This window comes from Annulohypoxylon truncatum (assembly GCF_022578515.1).
Source record: "Annulohypoxylon truncatum strain CBS 140777 unplaced genomic scaffold F4807scaffold_54, whole genome shotgun sequence".
NCBI lineage: Eukaryota > Fungi > Ascomycota > Sordariomycetes > Xylariales > Hypoxylaceae > Annulohypoxylon > Annulohypoxylon truncatum.
Window position 1 is genome coordinate 25,109 of NW_025953840.1, and position 26,937 is coordinate 52,045.

At 49.4% G+C, this 26,937-nt stretch overlaps 9 protein-coding genes across 9 annotated transcripts; 3 read left to right on the top strand and 6 right to left on the bottom strand.

The window, feature by feature from the left end:
- Positions 1 to 57: 57 nt before the first annotated feature.
- Positions 58 to 1,515, bottom strand: F4807DRAFT_465480 (acyltransferase-domain-containing protein; the record flags this gene model as incomplete). Its single annotated transcript, XM_048002280.1, has 4 exons — positions 58 to 415; positions 487 to 935; positions 1,001 to 1,244; positions 1,322 to 1,515. 4 exons carry the CDS (start codon positions 1,513 to 1,515, stop codon positions 58 to 60), a joined length of 1,245 nt encoding a protein of 414 aa, XP_047849089.1.
- A 1,569-nt stretch (positions 1,516 to 3,084) lies between these two features.
- On the top strand, positions 3,085 to 4,160 carry F4807DRAFT_465481 (uncharacterized protein; the record flags this gene model as incomplete). The annotated part of the gene is made up of 2 exons (XM_048002281.1): positions 3,085 to 4,030; positions 4,093 to 4,160. The coding sequence occupies 2 exons, from the start codon at positions 3,085 to 3,087 to the stop codon at positions 4,158 to 4,160; spliced, it is 1,014 nt and encodes a 337-aa protein (XP_047849090.1).
- A 188-nt stretch (positions 4,161 to 4,348) lies between these two features.
- F4807DRAFT_325771 (carbohydrate-binding module family 43 protein) lies at positions 4,349 to 6,766 on the bottom strand. The gene is made up of 4 exons (XM_047995203.1): positions 6,467 to 6,766; positions 5,975 to 6,398; positions 5,427 to 5,849; positions 4,349 to 5,365 (listed from the first exon to the last, which is right to left on the bottom strand). Exons 1-4 carry the CDS (start codon positions 6,545 to 6,547, stop codon positions 4,659 to 4,661), a joined length of 1,635 nt encoding a protein of 544 aa, XP_047849091.1. The 5' UTR covers positions 6,548 to 6,766; the 3' UTR covers positions 4,349 to 4,658.
- A 3,149-nt stretch (positions 6,767 to 9,915) lies between these two features.
- On the bottom strand, positions 9,916 to 11,838 carry F4807DRAFT_326485 (Clavaminate synthase-like protein). Its single transcript, XM_047995207.1, has 5 exons — positions 11,280 to 11,838; positions 10,988 to 11,218; positions 10,861 to 10,934; positions 10,601 to 10,770; positions 9,916 to 10,516 (listed from the first exon to the last, which is right to left on the bottom strand). The coding sequence occupies exons 1-5, from the start codon at positions 11,617 to 11,619 to the stop codon at positions 9,967 to 9,969; spliced, it is 1,365 nt and encodes a 454-aa protein (XP_047849092.1). The 5' UTR covers positions 11,620 to 11,838; the 3' UTR covers positions 9,916 to 9,966.
- A 2,010-nt stretch (positions 11,839 to 13,848) lies between these two features.
- F4807DRAFT_465484 (uncharacterized protein) lies at positions 13,849 to 16,840 on the top strand (the record flags this gene model as incomplete). Its single annotated transcript, XM_048002282.1, has 6 exons — positions 13,849 to 15,021; positions 15,201 to 15,671; positions 15,907 to 15,988; positions 16,047 to 16,360; positions 16,415 to 16,640; positions 16,731 to 16,840. 6 exons carry the CDS (start codon positions 13,849 to 13,851, stop codon positions 16,838 to 16,840), a joined length of 2,376 nt encoding a protein of 791 aa, XP_047849093.1.
- A 614-nt stretch (positions 16,841 to 17,454) lies between these two features.
- Positions 17,455 to 18,407, top strand: F4807DRAFT_446467 (uncharacterized protein). The gene has a single exon (XM_047999818.1). The coding sequence runs from the start codon at positions 17,729 to 17,731 to the stop codon at positions 18,341 to 18,343; it is 615 nt and encodes a 204-aa protein (XP_047849094.1). The 5' UTR covers positions 17,455 to 17,728; the 3' UTR covers positions 18,344 to 18,407.
- A 557-nt stretch (positions 18,408 to 18,964) lies between these two features.
- Positions 18,965 to 19,854, bottom strand: F4807DRAFT_326519 (uncharacterized protein). The gene is made up of 2 exons (XM_047995208.1): positions 19,666 to 19,854; positions 18,965 to 19,460 (listed from the first exon to the last, which is right to left on the bottom strand). Exons 1-2 carry the CDS (start codon positions 19,711 to 19,713, stop codon positions 19,146 to 19,148), a joined length of 363 nt encoding a protein of 120 aa, XP_047849095.1. The 5' UTR covers positions 19,714 to 19,854; the 3' UTR covers positions 18,965 to 19,145.
- Positions 19,855 to 23,254: 3,400 nt separating this feature from the next.
- Positions 23,255 to 23,966, bottom strand: F4807DRAFT_465487 (uncharacterized protein; the record flags this gene model as incomplete). Its single annotated transcript, XM_048002283.1, has 2 exons — positions 23,255 to 23,565; positions 23,660 to 23,966. 2 exons carry the CDS (start codon positions 23,964 to 23,966, stop codon positions 23,255 to 23,257), a joined length of 618 nt encoding a protein of 205 aa, XP_047849096.1.
- Positions 23,967 to 25,352: 1,386 nt separating this feature from the next.
- F4807DRAFT_465488 (uncharacterized protein) lies at positions 25,353 to 26,922 on the bottom strand (the record flags this gene model as incomplete). Its single annotated transcript, XM_048002284.1, has 3 exons — positions 25,353 to 25,370; positions 25,434 to 25,670; positions 26,626 to 26,922. 3 exons carry the CDS (start codon positions 26,920 to 26,922, stop codon positions 25,353 to 25,355), a joined length of 552 nt encoding a protein of 183 aa, XP_047849097.1.
- Positions 26,923 to 26,937: the final 15 nt, after the last annotated feature.

The following is a 26,937-nucleotide window of genomic DNA, read 5'->3' on the forward strand; positions in this document are numbered from 1 at the left end:
GTTTCGCGGCAATCCCTCCCAGTTTAAAAGGGGTGGAAATTCGATAGGAGTCGATGACTAACCACGAACGAGTATTCGAATGATTCGGAGCATGAAGTTGAATATCAACCCGAACGCACCAAGCATAACAAATATTCTGATGAATTCCCACCAGTTTTTGGTACGAACTTCCGTCTCGATATGTCCCTTGATACCTGCACCGTTTGCTGGAAATCGCCCCGTCGAGACGTACTGTTCGAGCACGGCATCTTTTTCATACCATCTTTCGCGGAGCCACTTATCGAACTCTTCCTGGTCGTCTAAAGGCATATCGGCCAACGCGAAACGTCTCCAGTAGAAATTTACCGACTTAGGAGGTCGACCTTGGAAATAAGTGCTTGATAATGTGAAAAAGTCTTCGCCATATCTTCCGCGACTAGTAAATTAGATGTGTTAACTAATCGGTGCCTACGGTAAACATAAGATAACGCAAGGCAGTATACTCACGGGACACCTTCGTAGGCTACGGTGCAATCGTATACGTAATCCACCGTCCCTTTGAGCTCGTTGAGACAGAAGAACATGCCGGTGCTTCGAGGCAGCATCATGTGCTCCGTATCCCGGAGACCCGATTTTTCAGCCCATTTAGCTGACTTGACTCGTCCGTTCGAAGATAAGTTGGTGCCTTCGGGGAAGAGGAGCAGCCACATCGGGTTCAGAAAGCGCTTACCGTCAAGACCCGTATGTCGAGTCTTGAGCTTGCCAAGCCTGTGGGCTAGGCGCGGTCGGTCGACGGCCATCTTGCGAGACAAGAAGATGAAGCCAAAGAACATGCAGCCAGGTCCGATGACGGGAACCCATTTCAGGGATTCTTTCAGGATGATGTAGACATGTCCGTGCATTTGAGGGTTATTCGTATACCCGACCCACCAAAGATACAACCAGTCGGTATAGATCTGTCGTAAAGCACACTTGTCAGTCACTAGCGTTCGTCGGCATGGAGCATCAGTCTAGCCCAGACCTGGTGGTTTGCGATCATAACCATCCGCTCGGGAAAAGCGCATTCGACCCTGCCGTCCGGGGTCAAGCTGAACTGTCCGGCAACAGAGGAGTCGCCGCTTATTCTTATAACTGTCGGTGCCCACCATTGTGTCATGGTGGTGATCAGCAGGCCAAAGGAGGCCTTTGTCAAGGACATGTAGGCATAGTACAGGTCGCGGTTGAGGTAGTAGAGCGGGGCGCCGAGGATCTGAGTAATATGTACACTGTAGAGATCGGATATCAGAACCAAATAGTCTTTTCCCATCAAAATCAGAGAATAACGGGTCGAGGAGAGTCGTACGTCAGACAGCCGCTGGTGAAGTAGATCAAAAATGTGACAGCACGGATGAATGCTCTGAAACGGCCATATTTAGCCTCGCCTGCGGGATGGCCGACATTCGGATCTAGAACCGGACCGGCGATGCCGGCTTTGGAATTCGGTTCTGGGGCGTCGTCGGAGGGCGGCGGGCGGTGCCGTAGTTCGGCGGTGGTCATAGTGGCACGGAACGACGGCGCGGCGGAGAGCGAATGGAAGCGATCGATAAGATATTGGGTTACGTAGGAGGTAGGTAGGAAACAGGAGGTAGCTAGGGAGGTTAAGAGCAGTTGAGTACTTCAATGGTAGTATCAGGGACTTGAGAAGTATCACGAGAGCAGACGGGTTGGAGGCGTGCCTCGGCCTGCTAATGAAGGAGAACAAAGAATTAGTACAGATGAAGTAGGTATTTAGGGGTTAAGCAGAATGGAGAAGAAGAAGAAGGCGGAGAATATGGTTGCCTAGGTAGTTGATATTCTCGGGATCCGTATGAGCCGTATGAGTCCGAAGCTGCTGACCCAAAATCGGCAATGTGAGTCGCATGCTACGACTTAAAGGCTACCCATCGAACGGCGAATCAAAAAGAAAAAAAAGGAGATCTGTGAGAATCTGGGCATAAGGACTCACCGGCTTTTTATTAGGACAGAGACCGAATATAATACTCCATCAGTATCCAAAATCCATATTGATATATAGTAGGTATCGTGACATCTGTGGCATTTGTGGCATTTTCAAAAAAGATGGGGGGCTTCGAGCGGCGTGATTCGATATACACTAAGATCACTAAAGAGGGTTCAATGGTTGGCTAGCTCGAGATTAGTGTACACATAAGGTAGCCACATCTGCCACATGTGAAGCATAGTATGCAGACCAGTAGACAGATAGGCAAACAGGGTAGGCAGACAGGCAGACAGGTAGACAGGTCAGCGGTTGCCGGTACCATATGTTGAGTCAATGATGCGATGCGACGCAATGCAAGACCTTCAACCCCAAGTTTATCCTAGCTTATCCCAGCTTATCCCAGCTTGGCCCAGGATATGGTGGGTATTAACATCTGCCACATCTGCCACTTTTCCCGAGGCTCAACTCAGTCAGTAAATATTCACGTGATAGAGAAAATACTTACATAGATAAAGTATTCTGGACGATATCATTGAAGTGCGCTTTGGTCTTGTATCTTAGATATTTTGGGATCTCTTTGGAATTATCAGGACGCCACATGAATTTAGAAAATATACTTCAACTTCAATCCTTTGTACCAATACCAACGATGGCCAGGATGGTCAACTGACTTGACTGATACCTCTTAACTGACAACTAAACACTTTAACTTCGACTTATTCACTAGAGCGAAAGCGGCTGCCCAACCTGTTGGTGCTTAGCTATCACGCGAACATTTTACCGGGGGGATTCCAGTAGACGAAGTTGCCAACTTGCATTTATGAATCAGGCGCTCCAATAGGTACATTTGTACATATCCCGGCACATCTTCGGAAAGGAGACGAGCCACATCACATACCTACAGTGTGGCTGCGATACTCTTCCAATCTCAACCCTTGAAGATGAACTGTGGCGCTAGCTCATGTTTTCCAACTTCCAAGTTTCAAGTTCCATCTGCTCTTGTAAATAAGGGAAAATTATAGTATTTCATTGTATATAAAGAGGACGAGATAGAGAAGCCCTAAGATACGTCATGCTCTTTGTTGCTAACTCATGATACCCCACCAACCATTAACTTAGTCGTGATGATGACCAGCCCCCATTTTCTAGCCTATCCACCAAAGCCGTTTGTTGACGACAGAGTTCACGAGTCTCAAATCCGTAACATCCTCATCTTCTTCATCCCCGGGAACCCAGGCCTTGTTGACTACTACGAGCCATTCCTATCAGCTCTTCGAGGGCTCCTAGATGAAACAGCATCACTGCAACACGCCCGCTTTCAGATATATGGCCAGGATCTGGCTGGTTTCCGTGATGACGACCATGAGCCTTTCACGCAACAGAGGAAGCCTCACGACCTGGAATATCAGATCCAGCACACGCTCACTGCGCTTAGCCAGCTACGCGTAGAGTCGGGATCGCGCAAGGGCTTCCCCTACGACGAAGTCTTACTCGTAGGACATTCCGTAGGCGCTTATATGACTCTCGAGCTCTTCCACCGGCTACTTCGGAACCAAGACTTGGCCCCGCAATTAAACCTCACCTCTGGCATCCTCCTGTTCCCAACCATTCATCACATTTCAAGTTCTTCGAATGGGCAGAAGCTCGATCTACTCCGTCGGACACCGGTTCTCGGCGACAACGCGTATCGCGTCGCACAGACGTTTCTACATCTGGTGCCGCAAAGCGCCCTCCACTGGATCGTGAGCAAGGTCTTGAGATTCCCGGCCCACGCAGCAGGAGTAACGACACGTTGGCTCAAGAGCCGGGACGGCGTGTGGCAGACATTGCACATGGGCATGGATGAGATGAAGGTCATCGGCGAAGACAGCTGGGACGAGGAGCTGTGGGAGATCGCCCATGATGCAAAGGCTCACGACAAAGTTGTGCCCAAATTCTTCTTTTTCTTCGGAAGAAACGATGACTGGGTAGCGAGTCATTACCGAGATGAGTTCATCCGGAAGAGGGAAAAGCAGACCGACCGCACGAAGCTAATAGTTGATGAAGGGAACATACCGCACGCATTCTGCATAAGTAAGTAAATGAGAGATGCTTCCCCGGTAGCTCAAGTGATGAGTAGAGCTAATATGTAGCAGAGGACAGCGAGGTCGTTGCAGAAAAAGTCAGCACATGGATTAACCAAATATACGGTGTTCATGTTTGACATAGACGTAAGAGCTGTTTGTAAGGGTTTTAGGCATATTTCTAGATAGAGACAGTACGCTGTAATATTCACCACGCGTGAGGAGCGAGCGCTTACCAGGTATACGGGTATCAAAAAGAATCTAACCGGCCTATCCCTTCCCAGGACACAAGCATTAGGGTCAAGGTACTATTGAAACATTGTTCAAAGAAATTCATTTAGATAAGTACAATCATCTAATATCCATATTAAGTTACAGTAATACGCCATATTCCCCATAAAGCAACATCGATGCATCGATCTTTACGACTTTCTGCTATCTTGGTCTATTGATGCGAGCAGTTAGGGGTATCCTGCAAAATCTAGTGCTGATTACAATAGAGATAGATCTTGTCAACAACGCCTCACTATTCGAGGTTTTCATCCACAAATCCAACCACCCCATATAATTACGCCAACCTGACCATCTGCGTATTATAATACCGGATATCCAGGCATATTCATCCACGCTAAAAATCCTTACAACATCACCATACCGGCACCGACACCCATGGCTACCAGCATGTAGAGACCGACGGCCATATCTCCCATAGCCAGGAAGGGGGCCATGCGGACAGACGCCGGCGCGGCAGCATTCTCGCTGGACTTGCTGTCGCCGGTGCTAGTAGACGAGGTAACGGCGGAACCTGCGGTGGCTGTGGCGGCGACAGCGACGGCAGAGTTGGCCTTGGCCAAGGAAGCCTCGCAGCTCGAGTCAGCCTTGGCAGACACGACCTTCGCAGCACCGTTGAAGTCGCAGGCAGTGGAAGCGCTGTTCTGGTTCTGGTAGTAGGCGTTCAGGACATGTGCAAGTTGGTCCTTAGGGTTGCACATGCCGTAAGGGCCGTAGACGCCGGTCTCGGTGTCGGCCTTGATGCCGGCGCAAGCAGCCGCGTCGTTCTTGCAGATGTAGCCGAAGATGTCGCCGTAGTCCTTCTCAGCGAGATCATCCGCGGGGACACACGAGGACGAGCTAACCATGCAGTCGCAGAGGGCGCTGTCGGGGGTAGGCGGGAGACCAACGGCAACCTTCCAGTCGTCAGAAACGGCAGGGCAGGCAGCGGGAGAGTTGGTGGGGTTGTAAGCGGCCATGGAAGTAGACGAAGGCTTGACGTCGGCAAGCTTCGACTGTAGGACCTTGTAGTTCTTCATCGGGTTTGCCGAGTTACCGTTAACCTTGACCAGACCTACGAACGCGAATATTAGATCTCAGGCTTTCCGGTGCGAATGCGACAGATATGGACTCACCGTAGTCGTTCTCCTCTTCGTGGAACATGTATACAATACCACCGCTGAAGACGTCGGTCATCTGGCTGGAGTAGAGCGCGGTGGTGTCGTCCCAGAGACGACCCTCAGCTCCACCGGGGGAGTTGCAGCCATATTCGGCAAAGAAGACGGGTACCGAGAAGTTGGAGAAGAACTTGACCTGGACGTCGTAACCTGACTGGGTGAAGCTGCTCTTGCCGCACCAGGAGTAGATGTTGTAGCCCCAGAAGTCAATGGCATCCTCCTGCTCACCGCAGTTGAAGTACTGAGCCATGTTGGCACGAATTTCAGCATCGTCGTTCGCGGCGTATCCGACGCCCATCCATCGGCCACCGTTCTTCTGCTTGTCAGAGATGTACTTCTTCACATCTCGGGTAGCAGCCTTGACGTAGGCCGAAGCGTCGGCTATAATCGCTCAAGTTAGCATACGCTCTGATAGCGGCATAATCCGGCGCCCAGTCTTCGAATATGTACGTATTTATGCACTCGAAGCTCAAACACAAAATGCTCAATATTGCGGTATTACTTACTGTTGGTGTTGTTGTTGGTAACTTCGTTACCGGCGAAAAAGCCGATGACGTTTTCGTACTTGCCAAGGTTGTCGACGACGCCCTTGTAGCGGTCGAACAACTCGACGTTCCAAGCCGGCGAGTCACGGTTGATGGAGAGAGCAGGTTCACCCAAGTCGGCGACAACGTAGATGCCGGCCTTGTCCAACATGCTCATGCACGCACTGTGATCGGCCTTGGGGTCGATGGCGTAAGTTCGAATGGTGTTGACACCCAGCTTCTCGAGCAGCGGGATATCACGCTTGCAGGTGTCCTCGTTGGATAGAGGGTCCACATACGTGTTCTTGGAAGTCGAGCTGCCGCCTGGACCGCCACCAGCCTCTTGTTGATAAGCCACACCCTTGATGAAGAACTGGTCACCACTCTTGGTGAAGAACTTCGACCCCTATTATATGTGTTAGGATCATGACCGTGAGACCTTCCCGGTCCCTATTTGACCTCAGGTTCACTCACCTTCATGACGATGGGATCCAGTGCGACGGCATGGCTGGTAAGGGCCAGCGACGTGGTGAAAGCTGACCGTAGAAAACCCATCTTGACCTAATTAAATTACTTGCGATCTCCGGGATCTCGTTGGAGTTATTGCTGTTGTATGAATCGATATGTTGAACGACCCTTCTGCCGCGGAATGTGTCTTTCGAGCTCTAAAATGACGTAACGATATCTTCAGTATCGATATCCCTTTCTCTAACTGTTCTCCTTCCTCAAATATCGAGGTTAAACGATATAATACTAGTAAAAGAGTGTAAATCGACGGTTGTATCAATGAGTGTACGTAGTTGGAATGCGTCCTTCCCCAAATGCCAAGCAATTACAAAGGCTAGAAAAGAGAGTTACTAAAGAGAGAAAAAGTCTGGCATGAAGGACGAAGGACCTCGACTTAAAAAAAGGACGGAACGGAGGAAAGACAAAATGGTATAGGCGATTATCAGTAAAGGAGAAGGGCTGAAAGGGACCCTAACAGCTTCCCAGTCAGACAGGAGAGATTAAAACTGGTTCCGATTTATGGAGTTGTTCAATTGGAGCTTCTGATTGGCTACAGACGTTAAAAATACACCGATGTAGATTAGTTAATACTGGGGTTTTTGCGGGTAGATGGTAGATGGACAGGGGTGGCAAGGGGGCTCTCTTGATTCCATCCGAACAAGGTGCTGACCACCACTGTTCTTTTCTGTGCATATCGGTTTTGGCGATGGGATCTTGTCCAAGGCATGCGAGATTGTTTCATCAAATTCCACCATCAGAATATTTGACGTCAGTTTCCGCAACATGTTTCTATCTTCAACCGTAGGGGTAGCATGGAACGTCCGTAGATAGGTACTTTGATGCTACTAGGTACCTAGGTAGGTATGTATTTAGCATTGGAACCTCAAAACTCAATGTCGCCTGTCGCGTTAGTGTTGTTGTACCCCTCACATATATAACCGACTTACCTTCTAAAGGTTGAAGGCAGCGAAGGCTCGTATTTTTCCATTTAGTACCCGTTTAAGTTGACGCTATTTATCTGTACCTGTCGATCCCAGGGGTTGGGGCTAGGGTGGGCAGGGTTGGTAGCGGTCTGCCGAGAACTAAAGATGGTTCTCGAGATTATTTAATGGGGCTGCCCAGTTTGCTAGCTCTATCTCGGATGGGGCGCAGCAGCGGTTTGTCAGACCCTAACTCTCGGCGCCGTCTCGATACAAGTTTGATAAGCTCAGCTCTACCAAGATTGATGGTATACTCCGTTTCCATCATGTTAGCAAGCTGACCCACTGGCGGTAACCTTCAATAACTTATGTAATTAAGGTACCAAAGAACTGGCCAATCATCACTTTCTCAGACTCTCCCATGACTCCCCTAACAATTTTCTTACTGCCCAGCTGCCACCGTGTATTAAAAGTCGGTCCTCTCACTGACCGGAACATCTTGGACTGTCTTGGGTTGTCTTGGGTCTCATCTAGGTAATGAATAGCACGGCATTATAATGATCTTCCGCGATTTACAATCCTCCTTTATCCACTTCGCATGATCGTCAAACCTCCCTTGCGCAAACACGACCAGACCGGTTTGCCTAGATTAAAATTCGAGCAATCGATTACTGACTATGGTAGGGACATCCTTAGATGCGATATTTTCTCTCGTCATTTCTATCATCTCCTGTTGTCGCATGACGTGAATTTTGAATTTTGGGGCGCCCGAAATAAGGCTGGCAAGATGCAAGGAAGGTGAAATAGCCCGTCCTGCACATCATTTGTCGGTATCTAGGTAAGCCAAGCCCAGCCGTGTTTGAGAAAATGTCTATTTCCGTGCATGATGTTTCTGAGAGATGTGATAAGCGCATCCGTGACGCTCTAGTGTAGGTAGTAGGCGAGAATCGTCTCTCATTCACCTATCTAGGTAGGTAATTCTGCTTAGAAGTGGGGCCGGTTCTACAACGCTTCCTCAGCCTCAACTTGCCCTTTGCCCTTGCTGGCCTCTGGTGACTTAGGGGGGGAATGGAGCTAAGGCTCGCTGTCACCGGTCCCGGCCTTCCCCCGTCTCCGCAGAGAAAGATTGCTATGATGTCGATGCATTGTTTCCGAGCTATCCACGTCCTAGGTGGCAAAATCCTTAGCCTACCTACCTAGCCGTGCTCCGAGTCCGTCCTGTAATCACGATGTTTCGTTGCATCTGTTCGGCTATGTTTATACGGGCTGTGAAACTATTGACGATCACTCACGAATTATCGGCGAGATCGTTTCAAAATGACCAGCCAGCGTCTATGAGCAAAGCAGTCATTGCTGCATACCACTACGCCCGATCTCGATATCTATTCTTGCTAGAGCATTTAGAAACTGGTTCTTGCCTCCAATCAGAATTTCCTACTTATTAATTATCTGCTACTCTAGCTTACCTAGGTAGGTACTTGGTAGGTAATTAGCCCGTCCTTTCATAAGAAATAAATTTGCCAGCAACTTAAACTCATCTTCAGGTAATGTTCACATAAGCTCGGGAATTCATGCATATTCAACGATATCCAACAACTAAACAATAATTGAAGTGAAACTCTTTTTACTAGGTATGTACCAAGGCGTAATCCCGTGGGCAGGTACCTATGTATATACATGTGGCAGACGGTGCTTATGATGGACATGGGTGGTGAAGTTGCGGTATCAGTTGTCACTTAGGGTTGGTAGCCATTCATAATGAGGATTACTTCACCCTCCCGTGCTTCCTGATGGCCCTGTATCGTCAGAAGTAGCTTTCAAATCGACCGAGAAATAAAAATATCCGAGGCTGCTGCGTATTCATATTAACTACCGGGTCCCTACTAGGTACTTAGTTAAGTATTCATCTATCACCTCGGCAAGCATTTGTTGGAATAAAGTCGTTTCATAGACAACGCCATGGACAACGATACTTCTTTGCATTCATTAATGATGTTAACTCGACCTCCGTGGAGTTGTTCGCCTCTAGGTTGAGTTAACGATCAAGCTATTAATGATACCACAAATAGGAGACTCCCTCTAATTCCCTGTTTACGAGTAAAATAGGCTTTATAAAATTGGTTGTCTAAAGACAAAGGTATCTTTCGTTATAAGTTACGAGTCAGACAATACCTAGCTTATTATAAGATTGTAAAAGTCGAAGACACGAGCACATCGCGCAAACTAGAGTAGAAATGTGACTTATTGACTTAGAATTTCAATCCCACAAGTAGATAGGTAATTAAGCTACGAAGCTGCCCATGATTTAATCATCAACTTTATTCTATTCGAATACAAAAACACCAAACTCGCTTTGGATGATGGACCCAGGAAACGGCATGGACTACAAACATTATCTGAGTTGTCTGAACATTGTCTTATCGACGCTCTATGCTATAACTCGTGAACCGTCATGACACTTCCTAGTACCAACCCAAATCTCATCTCTCCTCTGATCTAAATAATTTACTGTCCTAAAATGTCAATTTGGTAGAAGAAAGCTCCCAGCTAAGTATCTCCTCGACGCTCCAAACTAGTGCCATCCTCTATGGTCTTCGGGATGACCTCATCGCCTTCGTCGTCATCGGCAACGAACGCTGCCGTGCCGTTTGAATACTTGCATTCCATGTACTCGGGCATTGGCATAATAGGATAGTACCTGTTGACCACCCTTGCAGCTCCATCCCCGAAGGACGCTTCCCAAGGCATTCTCATCGAAGGGGGGATTGCCCATCCCAGCCGTTTGTTTCGAAGCCAAAGCCGTACTAGATGTCTCGAAGAAGACGCGCTGTCCTGATACGACTCACGAGCATGTAGAAGACCTAAGTTGTTGAGGAAAATGATATCCCCGGGCTGAGTCTCAAGCCGTAGCTGATTCTTGCGAGCTACATCCTGGAGCACGGCGAGAGCTTCCCGCTGCTCTGCCGTGAGTTGCGGAACCGATCCGTTTCGAGCTAAGGGGTGGGGTCCGATGCGAGCGGGATCCATCGAAATTAACAGGTTATCGGCATAATATTCTAGAAGGGGGGATAGGACGAAAGAGGCTGCTCTTCGCGAGCTTCTGCCGAAGACGTGAGCTAGGCTGAACCTTGAATCCTGTCTCCTTTCCCTCCACGCGGTCAGGTTGCGGGTGTTCACTTACGTCTGAATCGGCCAGTCATGCCTAGCTAGAGTATGCAGTACCCACGGGTTTGATTGCATTAGGGCGTTATAGATAGCGGTCATAGACGCCACGCAGGTGTGGCCGCCCGCTTCAGCTCGGTCGCGGACTTGAATTGCTAGGACCTCGCATCCCATATCATTATGGAAAGGCTGATGGTCGTTAGCATGAACTATGGTGCCCACCTACCCATTGAATCGTAATTTCATTCCCTTTGTACGTGAGGAGAGCCGCTTACTTACTAAACTGTCGTTGGTGTGTATCCCGTGGCGTTTCTCCTTAGGGGCGGTCCACGATTTAGACTCGGTAACATGTGCTTCCAATAAGTTCAGCAAATGACAGAAGTTGATACGATATATGATAACTTACATAACATATCACCTTTGGAGTTCTGGAGACCCCTTTGGTCACCGATAAAAGAAGATAACCCAAGAAAAAGGACGATGTTATCCTCGACGGAGTATCTCTCCGGCTTCAGCCCCCGAATAATGCAGAGCCCAATGCCGCGGTGAACCTCGAGAGCACACTGTTCAAGTTGACTTTCGAGGTTTGGGAGAGGGAACCGCTCTCGTGTTACCTCATCTCCGTCTAATTCTAATCCTATACGGCTGTCAGCTGGAAAGTGTAGGTAAGAATTGTGTCACCGGAGGGGGGAACTCGCCATTGAACGCCTCTAACGCCCGGTCTATCTCGGAAATGTCGGAGGCAGTTAACTCTAGGCGCTTTACCTTTTTGTCCACTGAGTCGAGTCTAGACCAGTTGAGAGGACCACCGATAGAGCCAGGAAGCTGCTGGGATGGTCCAGGAATGCTGCTTTGCTGCCGGGACAAGGTTCCCGCGGCAAGGCCATGCTCCTGTTGACGCACCCAGGTCTGCAGGCCGACGAGGCTTTCAGAAACGAGCGGAACTATGTGAGCAGTCATATTTTTATTTTCTTTTTTACCCCTTTGAAATGTACGCGAAGCAAAAATGCAGATATGGATCTCGAAGAGAAAGAGCATCACCACCCTCGACTTATAACAACGACAACTCGAACCACTCCTCTCAAATCATTTGCAGCACAACGATAGAATTATGTCACAAGTCTACGCCCTACGTTGCTTGTCATTGGTTTGTGCAGGCACCGCTTCCAGGAAATTCAAAGTCTTGGATTTGAGCCACGAAAGCGAAGAGACAGTAATCGCGTTAACCTTGCATGAATTGCCCGATAGTTCCTAACAAGACATACCGACGAGGCGTTGAGAGATGTGGTAACACTTGAGGGTAAAAGCGGTTTCTGTGGTCTCATCGGCCCAATATCCGGAAGGAAAAGCCGCACCGCTGTAAACATAGACTACCATTCCTTCGAGAAAGGCGGGTTATCGCAGCGGGATATGGAATGGAGGGTACTTAGCAGGTGAAGCCTAATAGCGCTTCAAGCGGATGAGCGAATTGCCATCTCATGAAAAGCTGGCTTCGTTGTTGAGCTCTTGGTCGGGTAGGTAACGTCTCGTCCAACCTACGTCGGATCCGCCCTTCCCTTATCTCGACGATGACGAGGAATCCGGCGGTGTGTGAATCACAGCGGGTGCGGGCAGTCCAAACCAGCTTTTTTTCGGTTGCTAGGAAACGAGATCTACCTCGTCAGGATGATTCATCTTGCCTAAGTCAACAGCCGCTCAGCTGAGAGAGATAAAATAAAAACGAAAATAAAATACAAATAACTGCTGGAACCGCAGGCGCACCGCACTCTCCCACACCACCTCCCCCACGAACCTGAGGAGCCATCCTGTCTGACGTAGCACCGGCAAAGCCGGAAAGGCCACCCATCTGTGAGGCGAGACCAAGATGGGAGACGGATTCTCTTGGAAAATTCGACTAATTAGAAAATTCACGTCTCGGAAAAGATTCCAAGGGGAGCGCCTAGCGGAATCTCTGTTGCGGTTGATCCTGATTCGTCTCTTTGCGTCGATCACGCATGAGGCTATTGTTAAAGGGGATTCGTGGACCCGGTCGATGGTATGATTCACGAAACCGGTGAAGAAGGCGACTCGCATATTGCAGCGGAGCTCAGCTCTAAGGATCGCGTAATTGCGGCATAACACGGCAGCGGGTTCACGCGAATCAGAATTAGTCGATGAAATGACAATGAGGACGAAGACGATTTCGACTTAACGATATTCCTTTTGAGTTTATATACGCTCCTAGCTTGCTTTATGAACGAGAGAATCTGACGATGTCTCGCAAAGCCCCGGCAGCTATTGCCGGCCGCGCTGAGGGCAGACCGGCATAGGGTCAGCTATTACTCTTCATTGCTATGATGCACGTCTCAAGATAAGCTTGCAGCATTCCTGTACATGACAGCTCTTCTCTCTCACTCTACGCTGTGTGCATATGACGAGAAGTATAACCGGGCTCTGCAATTGCACGTCAGCATGTACCCATGTAACTTGCATGAGGGGCCCGCGGTAGACGGCATAGAACTATGGGAATGGACAGGAACCAACAATAGGTAGATTCGATGAGGCGTCCAGTCAGCGGGGAAGTGTATTGTCTCGAAGACGAGTGGCTGACCCCATGCGGTGGCTTGACTTTTGCTTTTATCTCGCCCTCGGTGTGGTGGAAAATGTTGGTATTTCTACATTGGTACAGACTTCCCGATAACTGCTGAGGGGGGCTGAGGAGCTCGGCCTTCTCGTTGGTCAAAAGGCATTATGTATATACGCACCTCTGGATGGTGCATCAGCTTACTTCCCCCAACGTCTTGCCACGGATCATCGCCGCGCAACGTCAAGCCATCACAAGCGGAGTTACTGCGCGACTTTTCCGGCTCGGGATCGTCCAAAAGCAACAGTCTTTTTTTTTTTTGTTTTCTTTTCGTCCGGTGAGGAGGGTTAAGATATCGACTCCTCAGAAACCCATCGTGCTTTACGTCCTTTCTGTGCTGAGAGAATAAGCTGACCGGGCAGAAACTCGTACGCATATTGTGTGTATTACCCGGCCAGCAAATCCTTAGGACTGGTTCTTGCTACACAGTCCTTTCACCGGTTTCCGATTAAGAGAGCAACGATTGACCCCTGCGCCACTACACCGGCCAGGTGAGTGTGACGGTACAAATACAGCGAAATACTGAAAAGAAACCGGCAGTTTTCGATACACGCGCACCCACCCACCTAGGGGTCTAGGACTGCCGTATCGCTGTCTGTCAGCCTGAAGAATGAGATCAGATCATCGTTAGATAGGTAGAGACCATGATAATGATGAATGGAACCGACGTCGCTTCCCACCAGCCCGTTTCCAAAAATGTAAAGTCCCCTCCGACCCATGGCTTGACTCCTGCTACCGGGGTTATGCTAATTGATCGTACGTCATGTAAGGCGAGAAAGCGGCCTCGGATCGCGTCCTCCCCTCCCCCGGCGAAGTATAGCCCCAGTTCTTCCTCCTCCCCTTCACGCATCGCGAAGGCCAATAAATCTAAGAGATACGGGCCAAGTTTGTCCCTGTCGTCATCATCGCCCTCGTCATTGGCTAGATCTTCGTACAGGAAAAGGGGAGGCACCGCTGCCGACCTTGCCGCCCCGGCCTCCATCTCCCCCACAGAAACGAGAGACGAACCTGACGTTTCCAGGCACGGGTTTCCTGGAATTAAATGGGAGTATACCGTACCTCCGATCCATAATGGAGAGTTAACCGTCTCAGAACCGAGGGACCACTTTGCCTTGTCTTCCACTCCCCTTCCACAAACTCTGGCCCACGGTGCGCACAACTTGCCTCCTTATAATTTAGATTTGCCAGTCTTCAGTAACTCTCCGTTTTCAATGTGTCACCAACCGGTCACTTACCTACCCACGCACGAAAACTCGCCTCGCGAGAATTTGTCGAGGGATTATCTGACGGCCTTCCCCGGTGTCACGGCCAGCACGGCCCACTATAACACCTATCCCTTACACCAGCCTTTCGAGCCTATGAACCCGTCAAACTTCATCGCGGAGGATCCATCGTATCTGGGTGACAACACCTCCGGGCAAGCACCACCACCGTTCGGGCCTGATTCCACATGCTTAGCGAGACCCGAGGGAAACAGAATGGACGACCTGAATGATGGGTGGTTTATGGTGAATCCGGAACCGGCTATGGAGCAGCAACCGATAGAGGACAGTGGCCCTGGTAATGGCTCTGGGCAGACTTCAAACCACCAGGAGGTCGATACCCCAAGCATATACAATGACCAGATGCAGACGTCCGACTTTGACTGGAGGGATACCTCGGCGCCGGAGGAGGCCGCGTTGGAACCCATCGGCCCCCAGATTGTCGACGAGATTGCGGCCGACATGAGCGGTCCATCGTCTCGACGTGAGAGACGGCCTCGATCACATCTATTGGAAGAGAAACGGGAGTGGACGAGCAAGACCCGGAAGTTGAAGGTGAGTGTATCCTGCCTCATTTTCTCATCCCCCTCCGCTGCCACGATTGTAGCCGACGCTCGTTCCCGGCTGACTTAATTATGGGCCTGTATTCGATGTCGGATGCAGAAAATAAGAGTAAGTCCACCACCAAACCCACATGATGTCACGACGGCGTCCGTAGACTTACGCCATACCAGTGCGATGCAGACCCGGCGAACGAAAGCGGCGAATGTCTCAAGTGCCAGAGTGTAAATCCGGACTCGAAGAAAGTCATCCATAGGCTTCCGTGTCTGCGGTGGAAGCTCGCCGAAATTGTCCTCTACCGCGATGGCGGCCTCGGACTAACGAAACGATGGTCGGGGGTCAAGATGAAGGATCTCGCGCCGCGGGATTGGGTAGATAATAGGATCCGTACAATAACAGTGATCATTGGATGCCGTAGAGCACCAATGCAACTTTCTGTGAGGAAGTTCACGCCTACTAATGGGGATGTGACCTGGAAGCACTGGGTCGATGCACAGGGAATCAGGAGGAGAATCGAGATCGAACCCTACGCACTCGCAAACGTCTGGGAGACCGCTAGACAATACGCGAAATATGTCACGAACTATGCGCTAATAGCAGTAGCCGAGTACGCCGACGACCCTGACCACCATGTCGATGATGTGGTGCGTAAAACATACAATGCAGCGTCAGTAACCACCCCCATCCTCCACCTTCCACATATTATTGGTGTTGCCCGACCTATATTGTTTCTAGAGCATGGGATTCTCTACCTGGGAATAGTATTCTGGATGCTAATTCGAACGCATTTGTCTTTGTAGGCTGGAATGCCATAGAAAACTCATCGTGAGATTATGAACCCGCCAAATTCGTCGAACCCTTACTAAGAATAGTCTTTAGAGAAACACGCTCCAGCAGAAAGGGGACGAAGTAAACCACTTCCAGTTTCTCATGCAATACTTTTGCCTGTGGTTTGCAACAAGTCAGTAGCCTAGCCTCCGCCTGCCGTATCTGACCTGATAACTTATTCGACGGGATAGGGAATATGCTTGGATCGGCAATCCTTGTGGGTGATGAAACACTCGACATGGAACCAGTGAAGGACGAGGGGTGTCCGTATCATGGGAAAGTGTTCATACCGCGGATGATACCGGCGCAATTTGATTCAATCGGACACGAAGCAATACTTGCGTCGCTAAGAAAACAGGTGCTCGACGGGCTCTGGAAGATGATGGCGAGCAAGAACCCGCGGGACTTCTTCATTATTTACCTTGTCGTGTTCATGTTACTTCACGAAATCTCCATCACTTCTAGGGACAGGTTCCGTCGTGCCAGAGACAACAGCCTTGACCCAGTACGTGTCAAGGGAAATGCTAGTTTACCATTTTCTTGGCTGACAGAATGCTAGAATCGATATGACCTCGAACTTTTTGTCGAGAAGTTGCAAGAAGGGGCGAATATAATTCTTAGCCATTGGCATTACTATAAACGAGACGTTAACGATTTTATGACGAAAACAGATTCCAGGGCGGATTATAAAGAGAAGAAGAAGGGGGAAAAGGCGGTGTGGAGCGAACTAGATTCTGACGAGATGGAGTTTCTCGTCGAGACACGGCAGGCGTACGTGGAAAAAGGTGAGAACTCTGCTATATCGCGTCAAGGCGCGGTTGCGTCTAATTCCGTGTTGGCTGAGTGTTGAGACTGACAAACAACAACAATAACAGAAGAACAACGTTCGGCGCCTATGGAGTTTGAAGACGACCTCTACTTCGTGTCGCAGATGTTCGAAGAGGGCTGGAGGCCGAAGCCAACTTTTGTTTCAAACGGCAGCTAAAAATAAAAAGGGGGTTGAGATACAAGAGGCTCGGATTTATATATACCTAGGCAAATACTCAGGTATCTAAGAGGCACTAGGTGCCTAGTGGTCCAGACTGTTCATGTTAATGTCGACTTATCGGCAGACGAAGAGAAGATCATGTTACTATCAACACACAATCATTTAGGCCGAGTAATAGCTGCTTCCGCATTAACCACCATCACGATCATACTCATTGGATTAGTACGCGATCTTGGGATTGAAGGTTGTCTCAATAGTCTCAACGGTGTCGACGACTCGAGACAGCTCTAGAGGTAACTGACTGGTCGAGATCCTTTGGGTGTTCGCCATGCAAGCCTGTAAGGGATAAATAGGGAAGCCAAGCTAGAATCATGAAAGTCTGGGTTACTACCTATTCGGTAGGTAGGTGACTTCTTGATTACCTTTATTTTCCTGTTATATGTATATGTAATAAATAAATCTCTTGTGCCTGTGATGACTTTATGCAATCAAAGAAAAGATACATACTCATGTATCGATTCATATCGGCTTTACCAATATCTTATCGATAACAATGGAAACATAGTAAAGTCGCCAGATCTCATCAATCCGTTAATCCATTAATCGCATCAATCGCATCAACCGCATTAATTCCACAACCCGCCATCCACTTCCCAACTGACAGCTGTCATTCATTGCCACCTAGATTCATGGGAATTCTGTAACATCTGGGACAGTTGATCTATCATTTGGCAGCTTGTCTTTGCCACCCAAATCATCAACCCACGTCGTACGAGTCCACTACGAAGCTGTACGCACTGCTAGTCGACCAAGAGCACTACTATCTGCTGATTTATACACGGTCTATTACATACACCTAAGTGACGAGACGAGAACGCCGTGACCATGTCGTCCGACCTCGAAACCTTCACCATGCTGCCCTTGCAGATCGACCCCCAGACCAAGGCGCTGACGACATCCACGAGCTCTCGCGCGCTGCAAGCCGAGCTCGCCTCGCTCAACTCCCTGCACAGATCGCTCCTCGCGCTCGAGACGCCGAACCAAGTGCCGCCACCGCCCGTGCCCGTGAACCCGAAGCGGTCCGCCAACGTGAGCAAGCTGCGCGAGAGCGGCAACAACGAATACCGCAAGGGGAAGCACGCCGAGGCCGTCAAGTTCTACAGCCTAGGCCTGCAGATGGCCCTGACCCGGCCGCTGTGGGAGCCGCAACAGCTCGTGCGCGAGGAGGTCGCCGCCCTCTACGCCAACCGCGCCCAGGCCCACATGGCCCTCCAGAGCTGGGCCGAGGGCGCCTCCGACGCCGAGGCCAGCGTCGAGGCCAAGCGTGTCGGCAACTCCAAGGCTTGGTGGAGGCGCGGCAAGTGTCTTGCCGAGATGGGACGGATGGCCGAGGCCAAAGAATGGGTTTGCAAAGGCTTGGAGATGGAGGGTGACGAGGGTGAGCTGATGGCCTTGTTGAAGGACATCAATGAGAAATTGGGGGAAAAAGGTAGCTCGTGATCTCCGAGTTCTACGGTCGTTTTGTTTTTGTTGTACTCTACATGCTACGATGATTACGAAGAGAGCCTGCCATACATACTTTTTTCGGCATGCTCTAGAGGCGTCTAAGGAGGGAGTTGGTAGGGCTGTTTATAGACTGGTTTTCTTTTCCTCGGATTCCCCTGCTTCCGATCTTTTGTCAACTCCACGAGAGGCGACAATATCGGAATCATGTCGAAGTAGAATTGGGCAGCATTGCGATGGTCAAGAGATATCAACACATTTCACTTGCAAGTAGGCTGCCTGCTGTGATAAATAATTGCCATGTAGCTTTATGTGCCCTGTCCTCCGGTGTCCTTCGATATCTACAGCATGCATTCATGCTATTTATGCACCTCGACCTTCTAGTAATAACCACAATTTGGCGGAGACGAACTCCAGACCTCCAATATGCCGCTTAGTGACGAGCAAAAAAATGAGAAAGATCCCAACATATCTTGCCTTCCCCGTCCGGGCGACTAATCGGCCAACTTGACCCCGTTCTGAGGGACTGGACTTATACTCCCGGCTCCGACTCCCGTAGTAAGAGCAGAACCAACCAACGCGGCTACCTAGCTTTCGATGATATGAAAAATGACCAATACGCCCCTCGGGGTCTACCTATTACAAGACTGGCTAGCTCAAGAGAAACGGCGATGAGAAGATAGGAAAAACTTCAACTCGTAGTTGTTGCTCTCTCGCATGGTATCATCCTCTAATTTCCCGGTTTCTTCCATACATAGGTACACATCCGATTACTTCCTACGCCTCGATTGTTGCGGATTTACGTTTGCTTCTCCGGGTCTCCTTTCTCGTTGAGACTTTTGTTCCTAGGTCTCATGACGGCGTCTTGGCTCGTCATACGACGGTCGAGCGCGCGATCGAGCTTCGCCCCGAGAGCGAGTTTGTTGAGGTTGGCTGATTTCTCCTCTGACAAGACGACACGCTGTTGCGACAAGGCCTTATTCTCCATGCGGGCGAGCCCACTCTCGATATCGCGGATCTCGGCCTGCGCTGAGTCGGTCGTCTGTACCGTCGCAGCTAACGACGGTGCTGTGCTATACGTGCTGTAGCGCGCTGAGGCGCGATTGGATCCGATCTAAATTTTTATGGTACGTCAGCATTCCAAGCTTCCTACGATATTCCTTTCGCGATAACGAATAGAGAGCGCGAGTGAAAGGTTGCGAAGCCATGATACTAAGAAAAATCGGTGCCTGGACGTAAGTGCATATAGGGGAGAAGGATAGACGATGCTGGCGAAAAAGCCAAGAGGTAAGAAAACAAAGGGGAGGCCAAATACATACAGTGGAGGCTGCCATGATGGGGCGCGATGAGTCTAGCGAAGTAGGCATTGTTTCCTTTTTTCTTTTTTCCTAAGTGGTAGATGCCCGACTTTTGTTTCTTTTCTTCTCCAGCCCTGGATGATGACTGAAGGGTTATGCGACAGATTTAATGGCGATTGATGATGATGACTGGGTGTCAGAGTGGCAGTGTGGTGGGTGGTGGGTGGTGGTGGATCGAGGTCCGAAACGGCGCTATGCAAGGATAGGCGGACGAAGCCGGGATAAGATCGATGTAGATGAGCTCAACAAGCCTGGTACCTGTACGTAGTCCCTGTACGTGGTTGTAAAGCAGTCAAGCAATGCAATCGTAGCAGAAGAATTTGGTCGACTGGCACGCAGTCGTGTAAGTGGCGCAGGATGGAAGTTTAGGAGGAGGGAAAGGTAGGCTGGCGGCAGGCTGGGGAATAGGGGTTCGCGAATTGGAGAGGGAAAAAAAAGAGAAAAGGAAAAGGATTGGTGGTGCGAAGTGCAGGTCGCTCGTGGGAATGGTAGTAATTGTACTACCCAGCCTGCTAGCTACGACCATAAGAAACTACATAAACCTTGCGAGAAGCTGATAGATCATCATAGCCCATCCATCGTACATAAGTGTACTTGATAGTCGAGACTTTATGAACACTACATAATTATACGTGGGTATCTATTAACACATAGTGTAGATATGTACTTGCCCCTAGTTGACTAGATGATAGTATTTATATGTACAAGGTGTTTAAATACGTAAATGCGTCTTCATATTTCGCGTATAGTTTTGCTTTTGAAATGATTTATCGGAGACATTGTTTAGATAAGTCGTCTTGGCCGTTTATATAAAAATGGTCGTGTCTAACATATTCTCATATTACATTCTCATATTACATTCACCTTGTAAATCACCTGGGTAGGATTCTTGAAATCTTCACTGCAATATTCCCAAACGTCTTACGCTTGTCAGCTCTTAGGAAGGATTCCGGTTTCGACTCCTCAAAAGTTCCAACCTCTCCCGCTGCACTACCGGCGGCCACATGGCTCGACGGATCAGGGTTGCATAAACGCATGCAGTCAGCAGCAGATATAGCGCATTTTGCTCAATTGGAACGGGCTAGGTAGGTAGCTCAGCACGCTCAACAACGCTTAAAGGCCTGGCTTATGGAGATGCTTGGGACGCTTGATCGAAAGCTTCAAGGATATTCCCAGGATATTCCTAGGCTAAGTCTACCCTGTCTTATTAGGGGCCTCAGCCGCTTTTTTAGTTTCAAGAATGCCATGGCCTCGCGTGTCGTTTCGTCAACCCTCGTCGCAAGGGTCGCTTGGAAGGGAGACAGACCTATTGCCGAAATGGAAAATAGGTATGTGATCAGTAAAGGGATACCGAAGAGGACCGAATGACAATCTAATATCATACTTACCTATCCAGGTACCTACCTGCCTACCTCGGTAGGTCTTTTGTCAATTACCTACCTATCTATGCATCTATTGCCGTTGATAAAACGGACGCCTGAGCAATTGCACTATCCCAAACCTACCCTGCCGAGTTACGGCAGGATTCCACCCAGCATCTCTCTTGAGCTCGGTTCACGCTGATCAATGCAACGCGGTGGGCGCACTATTGAAAGTAGATCACCGAGTAGCCGCTATGGCCATCGTGCGCACATACACTTGTTAATTATTTACATACATACTACATACTAACCGCACTGATCTTCCGCTGTAAGTCATCTTAGCTCGTTCACCTAATGTACGCCATGCTGGGCATGTAGAAGCTTGTTGGATCATGAGCTTGGAGACCAATGTCCCGGGTTCTATTGGATGTATGGGGCGTGTGCGGGAACGTGGGAAAACTGACGGACTGATCAATCAATCAGTAAGTCAGTCATATTTGCAAGGTTCTTCCCCCTCTCTATCTTTGATAAGTAAGGACATTCGCGGACACTGGCGGAGTCTAGCACGTGGCCCGTTGATCGTCACGTCGATCCGCCGAGGAACGCCACCTCCCGGGCCAAAACACAAAAGAACTAGAGCCCGACCAACATCTCGGCAAGAGCTGGACTCGACTCTAATTGAAGCGTCTAGACTGCCAGAGCGTCTTAGCGCTGGGTATGTGATGACACGCGAATTACGGTTGCAGAGGGGATAGAGCATGTCATCTATTATCACACATGCAAGACCAACTATCACAATCATCACAATCAATATAGTCGCCTGCCCACCAACCAGACCTGAAGAATAACCCCTCGCTATCGGAAGCTTGGATCGCTAACAATTGCAAAACGCATGGTCCAGGGGGTTCCCTGTCCCGCTCAGCCTATCTCGCTTCTTTCGTCAGACCTGCAGGTTCAGCACGTGGCGGTAAGGTAAACTAAATATCACCCTAGGGTATCATTGGCGGTCTTGAGACGGCATGGGTACTTGGAAGACGATGATGTATGGATTGTACCATATTGTACAGTACCCCAACCCTCTCCCACATGGGCTCCTAGGTTCTCCCCCCGATTCCCTCGATTATTTAGCAAATTGCCACGAGACCCGGCCCGGATACTAAGATTAAACGAACGACCGTTTCCCGGGGTCACCGGTAGACCAAACTATCTACTTAGGTACATGCCGGTGCGAGTCAGAACACATCGAGCTCAAACGTTGTCGGCCTATCATGCGCCTAAAGAGCTAGATATCTTCGATCGCCTTTATATCTTCTCGAATATCGCATCGTAGCAGATTTACGTAGGTACCTACCTATTAAGGTAGGGAATCAGGTATGTGCACATTTCAGTTTATTCCGGTTTACCCTGATATAGGTGAACATGTAGTCTAATTCTTAAGTCGCTTATGTGACAATAAGCTTCATCTCACTTTACTTCGTCGCTTACGAAACGATCATAATCTGCAGCAGTCCGCGACCAAGAGTTTCTGATCCAACCTGCGGCGTATAACGAAAGAGAATTATGTCCCTGTCTCAGCCAGCGGAGGTTAAATCTCGACACGACTCTTGCCCCTTAATTGCCTTGAGCGATGGTGACTCCGAGCAGTTTAGTATCAGATTTCTGCACTCCCATTAACCTTCGAAATGTTTGAGGATGAGACTTGTGATATTAATGAATTGGTCCCAATAGCCTTTTTCAAAGTACGTCAAGCGAATGCTACCAATAGTGAGTCTGATAGGAAAGTGACTATTTTGCTCTTGACTAGACCACTAACGCGATAAGTGTAGGTAGCTTCCAATACAATGTTTCGTTGCAGCTCGCTGGCTAGGTATATGTGTGTATGACATTTAATACATCTAGGGACAGCTGAGGAGCTAGTCGGCAAATTCTCTTCATGATCAAGCAACATAGCAGGAGGTACGTTTCACCGAAATTTATTTCTTTTCCTTTGCGGGTGCACGCACATGAACTACATGATGTCCTCTACAGGAGTGCTAGATTCCGCAGTGCCCCAGCATCATCCGTGAGTGACTGATATACCGAATGAATGTTGACTAATACTATCAATTCGAAAGCCGGTACAAAATGGGGTCCCTCTTCAACTCCCTCGGCCGGGACATGGAGAGGCTACCTGCATATATACAAACCACTCAATGATGTCCACGACCCCTATGTGATTTCTTCTTCCCATTCTGTATTTTTGGCTTTTTGGTGTACTCGGTGCTCGTATCGTGGCTGGATCGACGGGATCCCCGGGACATTGAAGCGGCCACTGTCGGTACGGTAACCTGTTCGGTTTCCTCGGGGACAGGGGGGCAGCTCCCACTGTTGTGGCCGAAGTCGTACGCTGTTCCTCGCTTGTGTGCGGCGGCACCTCGCGCGGCGCCGTGGATCTTGCGACTACCCTTCCCCTTTCGAACATCCGCGAACGATATTTCTGGACTTCCGCCTCGCGACGTCGCTATGAACGATTAGGAAAAGCTATTCTAGTATTGACGATAACAGCTCATGTTTCTCACGAGATGGGCTGCATGAGCTGCAGCACCCATGCCCACATGGCACCTCCATGTTCTCGACTTGCCCCGTGAGCGGATTCCAGTCCATCCTATGGCTCAACGCGGTGCACCATCCCTGAGTGTTGGGACCCTTTCCACATACGCAACAATTCCAGCTCCCCATCAGGGCCTTGAAATTGCAGTTCTGCAGGGGGCAGTCGACATTGGTTGGCTGCGGTGTCGAGTAGATCGGGTTCGAGCAGGGTGTCTCATATCCGGTGTCTAGGTCGAACATGGCTTCCGGACAGTACAGCCACTTGACCGATGTGTGCGAGCAGGGATGGTAGTGAGGGTGTCCGTGACACATTTTTGACGACTCTTGATAGAGGATGTTTGGAAGAACGGTGCGAGACTACGAGGCGAGCGTTTTGACGGAGAGGACGAGACAGGTCGGGCGGCATGATTTCCAAGCCTCGGACGTCCTGAGCCTTTTATATACGCCTACCTGTACCCGTAAGAATCTATGTATTTCTCCGGCGGCGACATCAGCACTAGCTGCCTGAAGATTTACCTCCCGCGTACAGGTTCCAGCCTCGATCATCCTTGTGTCGACAACGAAGAGCAGACGCATTACCCTCCGTCTAGTGCACCACAAACAGCAAGCCCCGTCTCTGCAGTACGTCGAGAGAAAAAGGCTTCGGGAGGGCAAGGATCAGCAGCTCCCTCTTTCGTATTGGCGAGCGCAACCCCTGATCCAGGCAGTCCAGGAGGGAGGGTATTGATATGGGTGCGATACAGATCTCTTGTCTCGGGTAGTAGTGTGAATTAGTGCGACTATGACGCCGCCTACAGCAACTTGTGGCCCAATCGCGATATTCGCGCTCCTACTAGGCCGGTCCCCTATGCTTATTTCTCCTTCCACTACCAAGCAGGCTCACCATTGGTTACTTACACAGATCCATATGCATCATGTACGACACCGTATAATGCCGAGCAGGGGCCTTTAGGCATAGATCTCGCGTGATCTGGGCGATCAAGCTAGTTGCTTTTTACAACTGAGACCTAAAAACTGTTCTAGCAACCTGGCGTCATGTATGGTCCTGCAATTGTCCAACGACCAGGTATGTGGATTTGGTTGGCTGAGGATCATTGCTTTTTTACCCATTCGTCAGCACTCTTTTCATATCCGCCCCTTTCAAAATAGCTTTCTCCGCCATCCTAATTCACTACCGGGGCTAGCTCTCTACTTATACACTCCTCTAAGTGGTCGCTGGAATTGGTCGAATACCCTCTTTTTCCTGTATAATCTAAAGTCCGGGCTTCAAGTGACCCTCCCTTTCAGTATCACACGGCGACTTTTCATATTGGAACTTGATTAAACCATTAAGATTAATCACACTAAGATCACCTTCCTGTTATGTTCTCTGTGTTCCCGCAAAATGGTGTTTTGGGCTTTCATCAAGGCCCGCCACATTGATCATATCTTACACAGTCTTAATGAACATACATAGAAACTAATCCACGAGTGGCAGCCACTTTCGTCTCAGACGACCGTCTTATCCGACTTGCGATGCAGAGCCTTCATTCCGAACATTTGTCCGCAGACATCGTATTATCCCGCCCTCCAGCCTACTCAAGCTATACCACTCCTTACTGTGCCGCGTCCTCGGATTTCTCTAGTGAACCTCGGTTGCCGCCTCGCATGTTTCACAGCAGATGTGCCCACAACGGTACTCTTGCCTGTCAATGATCATCACACAGCTACAACGACCTACAGTGCGTTAGAACATGCGGAAGGGATCGATTTGAGCAAGGGCGTTTTGCCTTAACTCACCTTGGTTGTTCCACTCCTTGCCACACCAACAACAATTCCAATGACCCCCACGTTCTTCGAATGGACAATTCGCCAGAGGACATTGCGTTCCGAATTGCGGCGGGGGCGGCCAAGGTACAGCATTCCGGAAAACCCTGATACAAGTCCTCCGTTCTTCGCACAACCGCCGTGATGGCGGAGGAGCATCCGAACAGTAAAGGGTTCGGGTGACGACGTGCTCACATCGGAGCGTATAGGCTGTCTCCGTGCACATGGTGTGATCGTGTTGCGTCTTAGTAAATTTTCGGGCGTTGGGCCTCAAGGAGAGATGGAATAGATCTAAGCCCGGACGTTATCATAAAGTCCCATTCGCTACTTAGACTCCGGTGACGAATGCTCGATCAGCTACCGGTAGGAAACAAGGCTGACTCTTATCTTATGGGTTCGAATATCCCTCCATTCGAGCGTACGTCGTGTACAACTAATCGTGTCCAACTCCCCTTCAATTCCATCTGTAAATCGTAAATTGGCTAAGGAACACCTGAACGTCGGCGATCAACGTGGTTTAGTGGTCTACGAATTTGGATTTATTGAACTAAAATCGACGTGTAATACAGCGATATTTGCTCCTTGTTTCGATGTCTTCGCCTACTATCGTCGAATCACGTCCCGACGCTCTGGTCCACATGTCGAAGGTCCCAGAAACCTGGGCGAAGCAACCATCCGCCCGGTACGGTATTTTAGGGGCACTTTGTGTATGCGCACGATGATGTAGGATCGATCGGGAAGCTACATCCGCACGGAAAGACAGATTACTTCTAGAAGAGAGAAAATTTCTTCGCGACCTGCCTGCGATGGGCGCAACTATCAAAACCTGTCATACACAACTATCAACCTCCCACGTGGCGAAGTCGCCGACCTCGTATAGAACGACCCAATAATGCAACCAATATAATCCAGCTAAGCTCTTAACTCTGATACAGGTTTCACTCTTTTAATAGCCCTATGAATATCCCTTTTCCACACCCTTCTATGTAGACCGTCACCATGATAAAGAAAAGGAGATAAGTTGGGGATTAACATAAACACTTATTCTTACAACGAAAGTTATATCGCCGACTTTGCCACAGGTAATCTATAACCTGTTGCATATATCGTCGCCTTATCGCCTCCATTTCTTTTAGTTGTGGTCCGCACGGCAATTTTGGCATACGGCATGGTAGCAAAGAGCGTCGGGAATCTTCCTCAACGGTCGGACGCATAGCCTGAGGGTGTTTCCCCTGCTGTTGCATTGGCAGCAGATCCAGCTGCCGCCGAGGTCCTCCAGCCTACAGCCGCCGGAACTGCAGTGCTGCGCGATGAGACAATCACCAGCTGCGCAAGGATTGCCATAATCCAAGCCGTCCATTCCGTTGTACCCTGAGGCATAAGTGAGCGCTTCGCATGGCTGCTGAATCCACTGCTCGGCATCTCCGGCCCCGATCGAGCCTAGGGAACTTGAGCTTGACATTTCGGTGGTTGAATT

Coding starts and splice junctions, on each gene's coding strand:
- F4807DRAFT_326485 (XM_047995207.1), bottom strand. CDS start 11,619: ATGCTCTTTCTCTTCGAGATCCATATCTGCATTTTTGCTTCGCGTACA. Junction 10,935..10,987: donor CTCCAAAGGTGATATGTTAT/GTAAGTTATCAT, acceptor ACTTATTGGAAG/CACATGTTACCGAGTCTAAA. Junction 10,517..10,600: donor CATGACTGGCCGATTCAGAC/GTAAGTGAACAC, acceptor CTTCGGCAGAAG/CTCGCGAAGAGCAGCCTCTT.
- F4807DRAFT_446467 (XM_047999818.1), top strand. CDS start 17,729: ATGTCGTCCGACCTCGAAACCTTCACCATGCTGCCCTTGCAGATCGAC.
- F4807DRAFT_326519 (XM_047995208.1), bottom strand. CDS start 19,713: ATGCCTACTTCGCTAGACTCATCGCGCCCCATCATGGCAGCCTCCACT. Junction 19,461..19,665: donor CCATCATGGCAGCCTCCACT/GTATGTATTTGG, acceptor ATAAAAATTTAG/ATCGGATCCAATCGCGCCTC.
- F4807DRAFT_325771 (XM_047995203.1), bottom strand. CDS start 6,547: ATGGGTTTTCTACGGTCAGCTTTCACCACGTCGCTGGCCCTTACCAGC. Junction 6,399..6,466: donor TGGATCCCATCGTCATGAAG/GTGAGTGAACCT, acceptor CACATATAATAG/GGGTCGAAGTTCTTCACCAA. Junction 5,366..5,426: donor CGAAGAGGAGAACGACTACG/GTGAGTCCATAT, acceptor TCGCGTTCGTAG/GTCTGGTCAAGGTTAACGGT.